The following is a 14,937-nucleotide window of genomic DNA, read 5'->3' on the forward strand; positions in this document are numbered from 1 at the left end:
TATAATCTAAGATTAGCTCAGAGTATTTTAAGAACTAAGAGTAAGACAAATCTTGGTGTCTGGCATGTCTTCTGGATGCCTTTCCAAACTTCTCAGAGCAGTCTGGAGACATAAATGTCCAGGTTGTGCTATCAGTAAATCACAATATTAATCAAAAACTGGTTTTGTATAAACAGCCACTCAAGATTTGCAATTCCTGCTTGGAATATTCCTATTAATGCCATGGTACTGCCTAAAGACAATAATTACAGATAATATAAACACAAGTTTAACATCAGTAACAGCAGTTACATTAGTGCAAATGTTACGAAGACAAACCCTAGTGATAGCACATCTCTTATGTTGTTATAGTCTCTAAACTCTGCTCCACGAATGTCTGTGTCCTTGCAGTGCCATTTAATTATTGTGAAAACTTCTCCATTATTAGGACTCAGAGCTCCCACTTTATGTCATCTAAAGATTAACTTCCTAGCATTGCCACAGCAAATGCATGAACTCAGCATGTGTTGTTGTAACACACTTCTCTGTGCAACAGCAACTCTGGCATGTATTGAGATCTTATTAATATATTCCTAGATTTAGTCACCATCTCAGTGCTACTGTACACAGTAAATGTGCTTCTTTGTAGGGCTGATGCAAGAAACTAAATGATAACCAGGAAGATATTCTAGACTGTTTCTTTTCATTCAAAGGAAGAAAGAACTGACCTCTCACTCCCACTTGCTGAGAGCATCAACACATGTAACTTCAAAGGTGGTTTTGAAAACTAAGCATCAGAGCTTAAATTGGAGCCCAGGGGCCTCTGCCTCAAACAAAAGAGCAACTAGAAACTATTGGGAGAGCTATTGAATTTAGAGAGGGTTCATAGTCAGAAAATATTTGCTCTAGCTTTGATTCATATCTGTTCTCTCTATTGGCAAACACAAGTTAAAAGCTTGTGAACTGACAGAGTAGTAAAAGAAGGAGCCTTTTGGTCTCCCTGTTCTTTGTGCACTGTGAGCAAATTCGGCTACAGCAGGATCTGTCTTGTGATAGTGCAAGACGCAAAGAGACCAGAAAAAAAAAAAAAATCATCTCTCTCTGGTACAGAAGAGACTGCAACAAGAAAACCCCAAGTTTGAATGGAGAACAAAAGGGATCCTTAACTTGCAGTTCCTTAATTTGTAATGTTAGCTTGATGCAAAATTGTATGAGCCCAAATTCTCCCAGGCATCTAATCAATCAAGAGGAAAAACCCAACATCTGAGTAATTCAGATACTATCAAAGATAAAACAGGGTGGGTGTAATTGTTGAGAATGAGTAGGAACTGCTTAGTGGTGGCTGGAAGCTGACATCACATCCCAGATCTAACAGAAGGAACCTCTGGCCTTGAGGAAGTCCTTGCTTCACCAGCGCTGGTGTTTCACAGGCCCATCAGCTCCTTGACAAACTTGTAACACTTAAGCAATTTCTTTACAACGATGCGGCTGAACCTGCATTCCATGTGCCTCAGCCTCTATCTCTGCTCTACCCCAGGCAGAGGAAACCTCCCTGGCTAGAGCTCTCCAAGGCAACTCCCTTCATCCTTTCTGTAGCCTTTGTTCCTAAGCCCATTCTCTTCAGACATGAGGATCTGTGGTCATCATGAATTATGGATTTGTCCATTGCAATGATTTTTTAATGGCATCTGGCACAATAACTGTAACGAAACACCTTACTGATACACCTTTCTTCCTCAGGGGCATTTCCTGATTTCAAAGAACTACAGTGATCTTTTTCTTTCAGCTCCTCAAAGCAAACCCTTGATTCACTCAACACAGCTGAAGATGCTTAAAATTTCACATTGTGATTCTGCATTATATTGCTGCAGCTCACACAGCATAACACTATACATGTGCTACCCAAGTTGTATATTAGCAGCCTGATGTATGAACCAAGACAGAAGGCTTCCTCCCATAGAAAACAATGCAGAGAATCTGCTGGGGGAATGTAGAATAGATGTAGATAACTCAAGATAGCCCTGATCAATTTTCTTGCAAGCTGAAAATGAAATGCCATAAGAGTGTCCTGACAGCTGTAGGAGAACTGACTCGCTATATACCTCCAAGATACACAGGAATAAAGTGGGTGCGGCAAATAGCGGAATGCCAAGAACGTAGGCACAGCAAGGAGACAATGCTGGAATGGTGCTGTTGACATTTGTTGCATGAACATTATTTTCTTGCCTTTTTCTTCTCACATCACCCCGTGTTGGCCTCAGTGTAATAATCATGCCAGAGCCATTAAAATCCAAAACTATCCCATTTGCAAGATTGAGTCTTGGAGTGGAAGTTGCTTCATCAAACATGCCTGATGCAACCAAAGAGCAGTGACTTTGACCTGCTCTAGGAAGATGCTAAATACCTTGAGAAAACCTAGTATCTATGTGCTAATCTCAGCCCACATGCAACAGACCCGCTGATACTACCTGCAGACAGAAAAGGCAACAAACTGCCTTCATTCATAATTAAGTATTAAAATAGTCACCAAACAAGCTTGGCCTACTGATAGAGCCTTATAGGCTTAACTGGTATTAGTAGAGGTTCTTTAAAACCTTAATTCCAGATCTAGGTTTCCTGTCTAGATAAAGGATTTAAACACATGCCTGTATCTGGAACACTGTGTGACAGCACAAATTAGAGACTCAGACAGCAAAGCTATGGAAAAAGGCTGTCCAGATGTGTTTTCTGTGCCTGTTCTTTGGAAAGCAAGATAGCGAATGGACCAAGGGTAACTGCTTTGCTAGCGGGTTTCATTTTAGTTTGTAGTTTTCTTAGTGATAAAAGCAGTATCAAAGGGATATAATAGATGTAAACACAGAATATATTCTGTATACATGGAAGCAGAGATAGGGTGGACTTGTCCAAAGCTGAACAATAATGTTCAGCAGCATTAGGAACAAAATTCCTAATTCTTGATTCCTGAGCCTTGCTATAACCATCAGCTCTCCCTCCTTCAAACCTAATGCCTTTCTCATACACATATTGAAACGTTACCACAACTGCCTGTTTCTGTGAATCTGTCCAAGTGCAGTAAATGTGCTGGTGCTTGTGACCCAGACAGAACAGCTGAAATAGCTTCACCATTTTACAGATCTCAAGAGCACTTGTGAAGCAGCTTAATCACCATGTGAGACAAACAGGGACTATTTTGACTTTTATAGACCAGCAAACAAAAAAAGTCAGCTTAGACTCAAAACTACGCAGAAAACAAATAGTCCAAAACAAAACCACTCCAGTCTTATCTCTTCCCAGTGAGCTGGGAAGAATGTAATAAAAGCAGATTCTCTTCTGTACCACATGTGTTTCTATGGTCACAAAGAGAAGAAAGAAAAAGATTGTTATAAAAATGACAACGTAGGAAATACTGCTCTACCTGGGACTGTAACGGCCATTGCCAACATTAAGAAATTCAACAATAAAGAGTTGGCCGAGGTCACCCAGAGCTGCTTAACCTCTGAAAGACATCTGTAAAAGGGAACCAGATCCAACTACAGTGTGTCATCTCCCCTTTCTTCAGTACAAAAGAGCTTCTGCTTTCTTCCTACTCCCAGTTCAGTCATCTGTCATTTTCAGGACAGCTTGGAATTGTCAGTTCAATTACCTTTCAGTTTGGAGAAAAACAAAGCAGATGCTGTTTGTTACTAAAAGGCAGAATCTCTCTCTTTTGAGGAATGCAGTGTCTTTTATAATTAGTTATTGAATTATGGTACATCTCCCTTATTTATTAAATAATACACAGGAGCGGGTAAGGAGTATCATTTAGCTAAAATGAAATACTATCTTCTCTTCAGCTTTGGTAGAGGTGTTGGTCAGCTCAACTACTGCTTTTAAGCCGCAGCCTCTGTATCAATCTTCCCCTTTTAATTCCTCTTATCATTACAGACATATTAGAAATATGGTCAGTTCCTAGCATCTATCATGAAATGTACCTAGGGGTGGGGGAATCAGACACACAACAATTGCCTTGCCTAAACAATACAATATTTTTTCACCAATTTATACATTATTTGTTCAGAAATGCTACTCAAATATTGATTAAAAATGCAACTTCATCTTGTCAGAGAGCTTAACTAACTAAAAAAAAAAAAAAGGCAAAGAAAGATTTTTTTTTTGCATACAATACCTGCTTTAAAGTGGTCCTACACAAATTTTCATGTCTGCTCTACCCACAGCAGCACACTGATGAGCACTGGCTGAAAGGCACATGCAGGGAGGCCAAATAGTTCTCCTGGATCTGTCAGGCATTGAAAACCAGAGGCGGAAGCTTACTGCAAACTGAGCCATGTCTCTGTCCATATGTCACAGTCCCAAGAGGAGACAGTATATCCCTGCGCTGAGGACATGGGGAGCATGAAATTAAGCTTTTTCAGACTATACAGAGATGTTTGCAGTAGCTGGTTCATTTCTGTAAACTCCCTTCCTACCAAAATGATATAGGAGGCCTTCACACAGTGAAACAATTCCAAGAAGTACAAGGATGTGGAAAAAGCACCCATACATGCAGAGGTAACATTACCTTGTTTAGCTTTAGAGCATTCATTCACAACCCTAACATTAAAAAAATAGAGACACTGCTTGCTTGTAGAACAGGTCTCTACACCAAAGTTCTCAAATCCAAAAACCAGAGCAGTTTAGCACCTCCCGAGTACTTTACACCATTTGCCTTTTGAGCTTTCCCTTTGTCATTTAGTACTAGAAGACACAGGAAAAGTACTCCCTGGATACCTGTCCTATTTCTGATGCTATAGCCATATTATCCAATTCAAGGGTGTTTCTGCTCTTCCAACCATCCTGGTAATAATGCCTTTTGATAGTGTTTTTCACTTAATCTCAACATGCTCTTCAAGCATTAGGTCCCTAAATCACCCTGAGGGAGACTGGTAGATCAGATTTATTAAGGAGGAAATAAAAGCACAAATAGGTTAAAGGTCCAGCATATCAGCTCCTATAACTGCACATCTCACTGACAGAAACTCTATCCACACCATACTTGTGAGTGAAAACAGGTTTTATTAGTGGCTTGCTCAAAACCCACAGGGGATCAGTGTCAGAGGGAAAACAGTCCAGACTCCAGATCTCTATTGAAGATGTATCTCTACTCTGACCTTTAAATACAACTTTCTACTTATCAACTATACTTTATTATGGGTGGAACAATATAATGAGGAACTAAAGATGCTCATGCAGCACTATGCACAACACACCATCTTATTACAACTCCAGTAACATATTTATCCTCTTCCCTTTCTTTATGGTGTAATCTCATCTCTAAATAATACCATAAAATTCCCCAGACCTGCCATTTTAAACCAAAATCACTTACAGCATCACTGAAGCATATTAAGAATTGTGGGGTTTCTTTGTTCACTGATTCTAGGGAATTGTTCTGGATAACAAGCTCAGGAAAAGCAGTTGTTTTGTGGCTTCCATTCTCCTCGCCAGAATTTAGACTGCATTTAAAAAGAGCTGAAATCACACTCCTGCACTCTCTGTGTCTCCAGACACCAAGAAAGTAGTATCTCAAAGGAGTATTAAGTATGCTCCCAGAACACTACTTCCTCATCCAAAACTGCATCTCCAGGGAAAACAGTGCAGAGCCTTTGTACAATTTATTGCCATAACATCGCAAACAACTGCACCTGTAGCTTAATACACTAATGATCATCAGTTTTGTAAAGCAAAATCTCACATGGGAACTGCTGCATCACAACCTGGGATAATACACGTTCTGCAATGAATTACAGGAAGAGGAAAGGAATTAAAGCTAAGGAACATGCATCTTTTCAATTTAGCCACTGTGAATTGAGAAGACAACCCCCAAATCTCTGCACAGAGGCACAGAAACGGGCCATCTCCGCCTCACACCTCTGATTTCCTTTCCAGATTCTGCGGCGGCTTAGATTTCTCGTTAAGATTACCGGCTCGGTACGTTTGTGTGCTCGGTCCACGACAGCTTCCTGTGCACCCGGCACCCAGCGTGTGCGTTCACCTCAGGGCTCCTTAGAGACTGCCAGCCCGCTGGTTACCCTGCGGTAAAAGTGGCTTTTCAAAGGGAGATCTGCAGGTGTCACCCTCCCCTTGCAGAGGCACGGCCCTGGCAAAGGGACACCCCTTCTCCCTCACACTCCCGTGACAGGGGGACCCACCTCGGCCTGCCTTTGCCAAGGGGATGACGCCTCGGGCCACTCTTGGGCTCTCCTCATTCCCTCACACATTCCCCTCACTCCCGAGTCACTTCGGTGCCCTCAGCACCGTCCCTATGACGGCATCCCAGCACCCGGGAGCCAGCGGGACCGCTCCTGTGCCGCCCGCTCCCCTCAGCGCTGCCGCCGGGGCTGAGCCACCCCTCCCCAGCCCGCCCACGCTCCCCTCAGGGCTAGTCCCGACCTGTCGCCAGGGCGGATGCTTGGCTTCGCGCGCCGCCCCGCCTAAGCCAATCAGCGCGCGGCATACGGGGGCCGCGCGGGATCTCACCAACCAGACACCAGCTTCTTGAGGCCGCCCCGAAGCCCCATCGCGGGTCCCCCAGCGCTGTGACGTCCCGTTTGCCAGTGACCCTGATGGCGGCCCCGGCGGCGCGGGGGGAGGCCCGGCGGGCGAGCGGCTTCCCCGCCGAGAGTGCCCGGCGCGGCTGGTGAGTACGGGCCGAGCGGCGGCGGGGCGCGGCCGGGCTCCGTCCCGTGGGGGAGCGGCGCCGGGAGGGCCGGCCGCTCCCAGAACGGGATCCCCAGGTCTGCTGGAGGCTGCCCGCCATGGCGGGGGAGGCCCGAGGCAGAGCCGGCGGCGATCCCGCCGCGCTGCCCGCCGCCCCTCGGGCCCGGGCTCCCGCGTAGCGCCGTTCCCCTCACGCACCCTCTCTTGGCATCTCTCCGGAGCGGCCTGTGAGGGAGAGGAAACGAAGGAGACCGAGAACAGCCGCTCCCACACGTGTTCGCGCCTCAGCGCACCCGGCGGAGCTGCCCCAGCAGCTGAGGGACAAGCTCCGCCTCGCAGCGCATCCCCCGCCAGGCCCCTCAGCCCTGACCCGAGTGCTCCGGCTGCAGCTCTGTGTTCCGCGTAAAGGTTTTAGACCTGGCCCCAAATTCCGACTTAAAAGCCTTCAGGAGTTTGCCTGGACTCCTCGGCTCAGCCGGTTGCTTCACTCCTGCTCCTACCTCATCGCAGGCTTTTGCTCAGCAGGAGTCCATGGCACGCTGCATTCTGCCTCAGATACTCATCCATGTGTGGTATTTCCAAAAGCTGTGATCCATGCAGTTCTTGGATTATGTTACTGCTGTTAATCTGTTGTTCAGGAGCTTTATATCAGAATAACACCGGCCATGCTTGATAAGAAAAGGCCTAGCAACCCCAGGTAAAACTCCCTTTACATAAATAACAAGAAGTTAGTCTTAGATGATATTACCTATCTAAAAAGTAGCCAGAGAGGAAGGGAAGTCCCAGAGAAGAGTGAATAGTGTTCGAGCACACAGTTACAAGACTCACTGAGCCTTCACAGGACAGCCTGTGCTAAGGAAGAGTTTAAGCTATTCTGACCAGTTTTAAAACTTACCAAGATAGAACCCTTCTACCTCCCCAAGGCCGCTACCAAGTAGTACATAGTGTTAACTTTTGAGACAAGGAAGCAGTTATTCTGTGCTTGCCTAAAATCCTGTTATCTCCTAGCAATTGCAGAGTAAGTTCTGATTGAACAGACAGCTCATATACAAAGACATGCAGTGGTATAGGAGCACATGACCTCTATGAAACACTTTAGGTTCCTTAAAAGAGCATGTTTATACAGAAACAAGCTTCCTTAAAAAGGGCTGTACTGCACTGAACTACAGGGCCTGCTCAAATATAGCCAAATTTGAATAGCCTACTAAGCAACCAAGATTTGCTTTCTAAGAAGCCTGTTCAATACAGACATACACATAAATAGCTACACTAATGCAAAGTATCTTCTGTTCTTTAAAGTAGTACCTTGTATTTCTTTGTTGTCTTTTACATAAGTACATTAAAACACTATATAATACTGCTCTTAACCATGACCTTTTAAATAAACACATTGCCAACATTTTTTATCATCCGATTAAGGTATTAGCCCCTTTTAGTCTAGGTTACAAAGCTAATCAATATTGCTACTGAAAGTGGAACCAAGAAAACAAACCTCCTTCCTCTGGTCTTCATACTACACTCTTAACTGTTTAGGACTGTGTATCTTTGAGACCACCCTTACTTCTGTTAGAATCTTACCCAAAGTACCTGCTAGAAGCAGCTACAAGCACTTCAAAGACCACAGTGCTCCACCAGAAACACAGCCCTGAGGGAGGGGTGGGATGGGGAGGGTTTATATCACCCCTCTGGTTAGGTGGGACCAGCCAGGAGCAGGGCTGGGCCATGAGGGATTGGCCAAAAGGCAAGTCCTTCTATAGGGTCGGCTAAAAAGAGAGGCCTGAGGGGGTTTGGGCAATACTGTTCTGCACCTGAGGCTGCAAGGAGGAAGATTTAGGTTGGGGTAACACCCGTGATAGTGTATATGGGACCATCTGTATGCTAATTATGGCACTTTGGAGCATTATCTGTAATACTCTTGAGTGACTAGTGGAGAGTAGTTCTTAAGGAGATGTAAAGGGCTCCTCTGTTTTCCTTTCACAGGAGAGTGAGTCAGCTCACTGCTCTAATTCTAGACACAGTTCATCAGACAAATGTTCATCATAAAACTTTCATGGAGCTGCTTGTGAGAATAGCAAAATACACAAATCTCTTGAACTGATCAGTGTGTGTTCTGCATAAGGGCTGTGCTTTGCTTTGCATGAATGTAGGAGCTTGGTCTGATTAATGCCCTCCAGGTGCTGCTTTGGGGAACTCCCAGTGAACACCTCCCATCAGCATGATATTGTTACATATCTTCGCATGGCAAACACTGGTGTGGGTTGTTTTTTTTTGCCTAGATTTACTATAAACTATGCATACAACACCCTCATTTATAACCTGGAGTTAAGAGAAAGAGCTGCACACTTTTATCTCTGAGTCAGTGTACATCAGCAAACATTGATTTGCTGGAAGGTTCTATAAATACACCACAAGCTTTTTGAATCTTATTTTGGGCTGCTGCCTTTTTGTGGGTTTGTAGCATTTCAGGATGGGTTTTAATGGAGGGAGTTATACAATCCTGATTCCCGTAATAACCAACATCACAATGATGAGTGACAGCTGCCACTTTTGCAGTGAAATCTTCCCTACATTTGCTGTGAAATGTTTTAGTTGCCATTCAAGGCATCGTGCCACAAAGCAGATGATGTCTCAGTGCTCTGCAGAGGCTGGAGGGGCCCCTCCATCTTTCACAATTGAGCCTTTTGTTGCATTTGATCCAAACTGTACACATGCTGTCTCTTTCCGTGGCAGGCTTAGGGTACCTGAAGCAGAAAAGATGAAGCAATCCTTTAATTCCCAAACACTCTCGTAACAAAGTAAGGAAAAATTAACATAGCGAAGATCTTTCAGATTTACTATCCTTTAAGCAGTATCAGCCCCTGTGGAAGCAGGAGGTAGACTGATCTGATTGTTCTTTTGACCATATCAATCAATTAATTCTCAACTCACCAGAGCAAAATTAAAACAAAAATAAATGCCTTCTTTTGGTTGTGTGACATCTTTTATCAATGTTAATCTTGCAAGTCTGGCTCTTCCAAGTGTGCCAAATCACAGGATCAACTAGATAGGAAAAGACCTGCCATTAACTATTTCCTACTCCCCTTCTACCTCCTTGTTGCTCAGCTTTTGTTTTAAGCCACCACTGCCCTTTGAAACAAGTCTAATGTGCACGTTCTCTGCTGAAAAAAGGAGTACTGGGTATTGAGAAAACTGTTGAGTAAGGTTTAAACACAAGTACTTTCACCTCCAAAAGGCAGGTTTGGCAATTGGAAGACAAACTTTTAAGTTCATTTAATCTTATTCCTGATTCAAGGTGAAGTAGATCTCTAATTGTTGCCATTTAGGAAGGGAAGTGTGAAGTCAACACTTGGACAAACAAGATACATGACCACTGCTGAGTTGGTAATACTTACCACATATACAGCACTAATTCGGAAGATCTCACTTACTTTACAGATACTAATAAATAGACTTCACAGCCTCTCTGAGGCAGATCCGCTAATCCCTATCTATAATCTAGGGTTAGTGAGGCAGAGGATGTTCAGCTGGCCCTATATTTGACAAGGTTTTTCACAAGTGGCTACTGAACCAGAAGTGTGGCTGCCAGCTCACTTGCTGGAATTACTTTGTGCTCTCAGTGAGTCTCAAAGCAAGTCATTGACAGTTCCACCTGGGACATCTTTGGAAGTCCATAGATCAAACGTGCCCATGTTGCAAATTACCAGCTACTCATGAGGACTGTGTGGTTGTGCTGTTATCAAACCCTCAGCTCTAATCTAAGCCATTCTCTCCAAGGCAGTTGCTTTTTTGGTTATTCTGTTCCCCCGTGTTTCTATTCTTGGTGACAGCTCAGGCTTCTGCTCCTGAGGAGTCCACTTTTGGCAGCAAGAAGTGCTCAGACTCCCCATCATTTTTCATAGACTATATGTTGGGAATTTTCAGTAAATAACATGAAAACACCAGTGATGGAACATTTAGGGAAAGCAGGATCATTAGGTTGATTTATTTTCCTCCCTAAAGACTTGCAGCTTCTGAAGCACATTTTTCTTTCCAAGTGTCTGTAGGTTGTATGGTTATCTGATCTTTCTGTTTGCTAGTTGGTTTAGGAGTGCTGTACCTCATGTATCATGCTGTACGGTTCCTTATTAAATATCACTATACTGATGTTGTGAGGTTTGGTTAAGTTGTCATGCTTTGAAATCCCTGGATTTCAAAGGAGCATCTGCAAGCACAGTGTTTATTACCTGTATAAATACTCTAATGCATAAAACAGTGCTGTTTGAAAGGTGGTTTCATAGACAAATGTTTGAATGGACCCTCGTAAAGCTGCTCTTCAGAAGGACGTTTCAAACACTTGTTGGTACTCTTAGATCAAGCTATAAGACTTACTGTATGCTCAGGGCACTTGCAAACAGAAGTGACTTTGGGGTGATGGGAGATTTTAAAAGGTATCAGATGCACGTGGCAATCTGAGCAGTGACCTCATTTATTCTTACAAATATAAAATAGACATTCTAAGTGCATTGCAGACCTCTCCACACAGTTGTGTGGTAACTACTGGCCTAGTTCAGCATACAGGACTTCCAGAAAGTTCATTTGCTGTTAGTGAAAGGTGCACTGGATTGAGTTACTTGGTGGGACCCTATATTGGGTTTCATTCTACTGAATGATTTGGAAGTATTTCTCATGCTGAATGCAGCGTGATGAAACTTGGACACCACATCCAACCATTTCAAAGTTCCATGGACTGCTCTAGACATGAGAATCCTGAGGAGGATAGAGTGTGCTGGGAAAGTGAACCGGCTGCCCTTGGAGCCTCTGGAGTCTGATTAGAGCAACCGCAGCTTTAGGCATCTCTCTCTGTGGCTGAATACTTGACGCCCACTGACATGTTCCAGCAAAGCCCCACTTCATTTCTGCCCTCCTGTGTGGCCCAGTTTAACATATCAACAGCATGAGTGACTAATGGCCTGGGCAGGCAGAAGAGAGATAACACACAGGGAGGGCAGAGGCAGGCAGATATGCTAGTGTGGAAGAAATAGGAGTGCACAGAGCTCCTGGGATCGGTCCAGAGTGGGGTGATTCCTTGCTATTGGGTAGGGGTGGTGGAGGGACACATCTGGTGGTGGGAACTACAAGAGTCTGGGAGGCGATGGAGTGGATGGATGCACAGCTCTGCACATCTGCAGGTTGCCTACAGAAACAACTGCCTCAGCTTCATTGTGTGAAGCTGTGTTCTGAATGTCTGCAAAATCCTCTCTAATGCTGATGAGGTTTTTTGTTGGTGTGGCAGAATTCCTGCCATTTTCTTGCAGACTTCTTGTCTTGCTGAATTCTGATTTACAAGAAGGCAGGCACAAACCACATTTTATATGGCTCTAGTGCCAATCCTGGTGCAGCAGTTGTGGGAGGATGGTTTATGACTGTAGCCTGTCTTTCCTTTTGGCTTCAGTTGTCCTAATGCTAAGCTATTCCAACCTGTCCAGGCTTAGCTGTGTCTGGAATTCCTGGTTGTAAATTAAAGCCCTTTTTAAACTTGGAAAAATGAAACATTCCACTCGGTTTGTATATCCAGATTGGCACAGGAGAGACTTGGCTTCTTGCTTTCTCTGTGTGAAACATCCAGTCCAACCATTGTTAGCACCTTCAGTTGGGCATGTGAGAGAAACTGCTTCTGGGTTCCAGGTCAGTCTGTTCGTGTTCTGGACAGCATGCTGGTGATGGAGCAGTGCTGCACGCACCACTGGTTACTTTCACAAGCTCTTTAATTGTTCATTGTAACAGCTTTTGAATTTAACTGGGTAGGGAATATTCACTCTTTCCAACCAATCTTTCATCTTCTAACACCCTTGTTGTGTATAGAATCATAGAATGGTTTGGGGTTGGAAAGGACCTTAAGATCGTCTAGTTCCAACCCCTCTGCCATGGGCAGGGATGCCTCACACTGGACGATACCATAGTAGGATACCCTGGTATCCTGCTTCCTGGCACTGAGGGACTTCAGGGTGATGTTCCCAAGCACGAGGATGATGTGCTCTGAACTGTAAGGAATGGTGTGGCTTGTACTCAGGATCACATTTCATTTGCTGCCTAAGCCAGAATGTCACTCAGGGCAGTGCAGCAAACCCTGCCTCCTGCCATCCTGCCACAGCCACCCTTGGCTCCTAATGCTACAGGCTCCATGGGATGAGCACCAGGAGTCCAGAATATATTTTCTTGTTCTGCTTTTGTGACTTTGGCTTCCCAGTTACCCACTTGTGTCACACATAATTATCCTTTTGAAGTCCAGATCCAGAGAGACATTCAGGCTCTTAGCTTTGAACAAGTGAGAGCACGGCGCAGAATCCTTCAGTAGATCCATCTTTTTGTCAGAGAGGAGTAAAAAGAAGAATCATTGATTTATTTTTCAGCCCTTTTATTATTAGTGACCTTAAAATCATCCCCTCATGCCTTCCCTTATATTGAAGTCACTCTCAAGTTAAAGGCAAGATATTGATGCTCTATGCTGTGTGCAAGCATACAAATGTACGTTTTCCTCCTTCCCATTCCCAGCCCTTTACTGGGAGCTTTGTCAGCTTCGCTCCAGTAGCTCTCTGATTCTCTCTTTACAATTGCTAATGGCCTGGCAGGGATACAAAGTGACTGAAATAGCTTCATTCCCAGGGTGTGTGCACACTGACAAGGGTCACAGCACAGCAAAGTAGGGCAGAGTCCCGCCTTGTGGCTCATGCCAGCCAGCAGCCAGTTGCAGGTGCTGGTTGCTGTACTGCAAAGCAGTGCTTTGATAGCAGGTGTCAGAGTACTCAATACTTACTGCTTCCCAGAATGCAGGTGCAGGACTTGCCTGCTTGAGAGGAAATCCTGACGTGGAACTCTTCAGCGTGGGGCAGGAGGTGCTTTCTGAGTAAGTTTTAGATGCTGTGTGTTTTCCTTGTTATGGTGGAGCATCATAGAGAGCAGTGCTGCAGGTGACTGCCACAAGGATGGGATCTCCAGAGTCCTTCTTTGAAGAAGCAGTATGGTATAGGCCAAGGTAGTAAATCCCGGCTGGGTTGGTTTGCAGATCTTGCTGCTTCCTTGTTTGCTTGCGTTTACCAGAAGTCCAAGCTCTGAGTTTGTGTGTGATAAAAAATAGAACCAAGAGTTACTGATCAACAAAAAGTTTCCAAGACAAATCATAGCATCACCTTAGAATGCTTCATTGTGTTTCTATGTAAGAGCATCCTCTGGAGCAATGTACACAGAGCCTTTGTTTTAACCAGAAAATACGTTTTACTTACGTGGAAGGAGAACAAATTTGTGCCGTGGAAGATCAAAGGGAAATGGGCTTGAAGAAGGATGTAAGTTCTAGAGCTTCTTCCTTTCTCAATTCTGTTACAGGTCCAGCTTTGCTAAAAAGAAGAAAGGGAAAAAAAAAGAAGACCTAGTTCCCTGGAAATCTGGCATTGTTTTTATGACTTCTGGCCCACTGAATGCTGGTCGTCTGCAGGCTCAGCCCAGCAACATAGCCTTGTCAAAGACTGCATGTGCTGTTCAGCAAATGGAAGACTCATTACTGCAGGCTCCATTAGAGATTAGCTGGACAAAGCTCTTGGTAGATAAGAATAGCAAGACAAACAGCAAGGGGTGACAGCATGCTCCAGCACCTGGTGGAATCCACTGCTTTGTCAGCTTGTTTTGGAGGCTTGCCCTAAAGTGTGTCAGGGCTGCAATAATCCTGTGAGCTGCTGGGAACTTAATTCATCTACTGCTGCATTTTTGGGAGGAACATAAGCTAATGAGATCAGTTCTGAGTGAGAGGAGGTTCATGTACTATTCGAAGCACTTTCAGGTCCCCAGTTCTCCTTTTAAAGACAAATCTTGTAATCTGAGTTTTGTGAATGTTATCACTTTCTTGTCCTAAATGGAGTTATATGGGGAGATTGATTAACTGCTTCCCTTCTGTTTCCACAGCTGGTGATGTGATAAGTGTGACCAAGCTCATCTCTGCCTAGGAGGCATCCTCCCCTGAGCAGCTGTCCCCTTCTGCTGCACATGCTGACAGAACCACACAGCCGTGGAGCTCAAGGAGAAGTGGCAGGTAGGTTTCCTGATGCAATATTGAGTCCTTTTAATTGTCTTTCATTGTTTTGGGTCAAGGCTCACCATTTGGCATTATGGTATAACCCACAGTTAGTATCAAAGCTGAGAGTTCTGTCACCTTCAGATTCCTAGGGATGTACGTGCTTGTGTCAGTAAGCCCTTTGCAGGCTGGGACTGAGGCATCATGGTGAAGCAACATAC

The 14,937-nt window shown here is 44.4% G+C and overlaps 2 protein-coding genes across 2 annotated transcripts in view; one reads left to right on the top strand and one right to left on the bottom strand.

Moving 5' to 3' along the window:
- The window catches only part of GRB2 (growth factor receptor bound protein 2), a 59,088-nt gene extending 52,721 nt beyond the window's left edge, over nucleotides 1-6,367 (bottom strand). The window contains exons 1-2 of the mRNA XM_062639850.1: nucleotides 6,168-6,367; nucleotides 5,940-6,048 (exon numbers count right to left, since the gene is read on the bottom strand). The gene's annotated coding sequence lies outside the window, so the exon portion shown is untranslated. The remainder of the gene's footprint in view (nucleotides 1-5,939; nucleotides 6,049-6,167) is intronic.
- Nucleotides 6,368-6,517: 150 nt separating this feature from the next.
- Nucleotides 6,518-14,937, top strand: part of TMEM94 (transmembrane protein 94) — a 50,399-nt gene continuing 41,979 nt past the window's right edge. The window contains exons 1-2 of the mRNA XM_062639852.1: nucleotides 6,518-6,655; nucleotides 14,608-14,734. Of these exons, the coding sequence (XP_062495836.1) occupies nucleotides 14,689-14,734 (46 nt within the window). The 5' untranslated portion in view covers nucleotides 6,518-6,655; nucleotides 14,608-14,688. The remainder of the gene's footprint in view (nucleotides 6,656-14,607; nucleotides 14,735-14,937) is intronic.

The sequence above is a fragment of the Pezoporus occidentalis genome, unplaced genomic scaffold (genome assembly GCF_034315485.1).
Source record: "Pezoporus occidentalis ecotype Australia unplaced genomic scaffold, CSIRO_AGI_Poc_V1 ctg62, whole genome shotgun sequence".
NCBI classification, from domain to species: domain Eukaryota; kingdom Metazoa; phylum Chordata; class Aves; order Psittaciformes; family Psittacidae; genus Pezoporus; species Pezoporus occidentalis.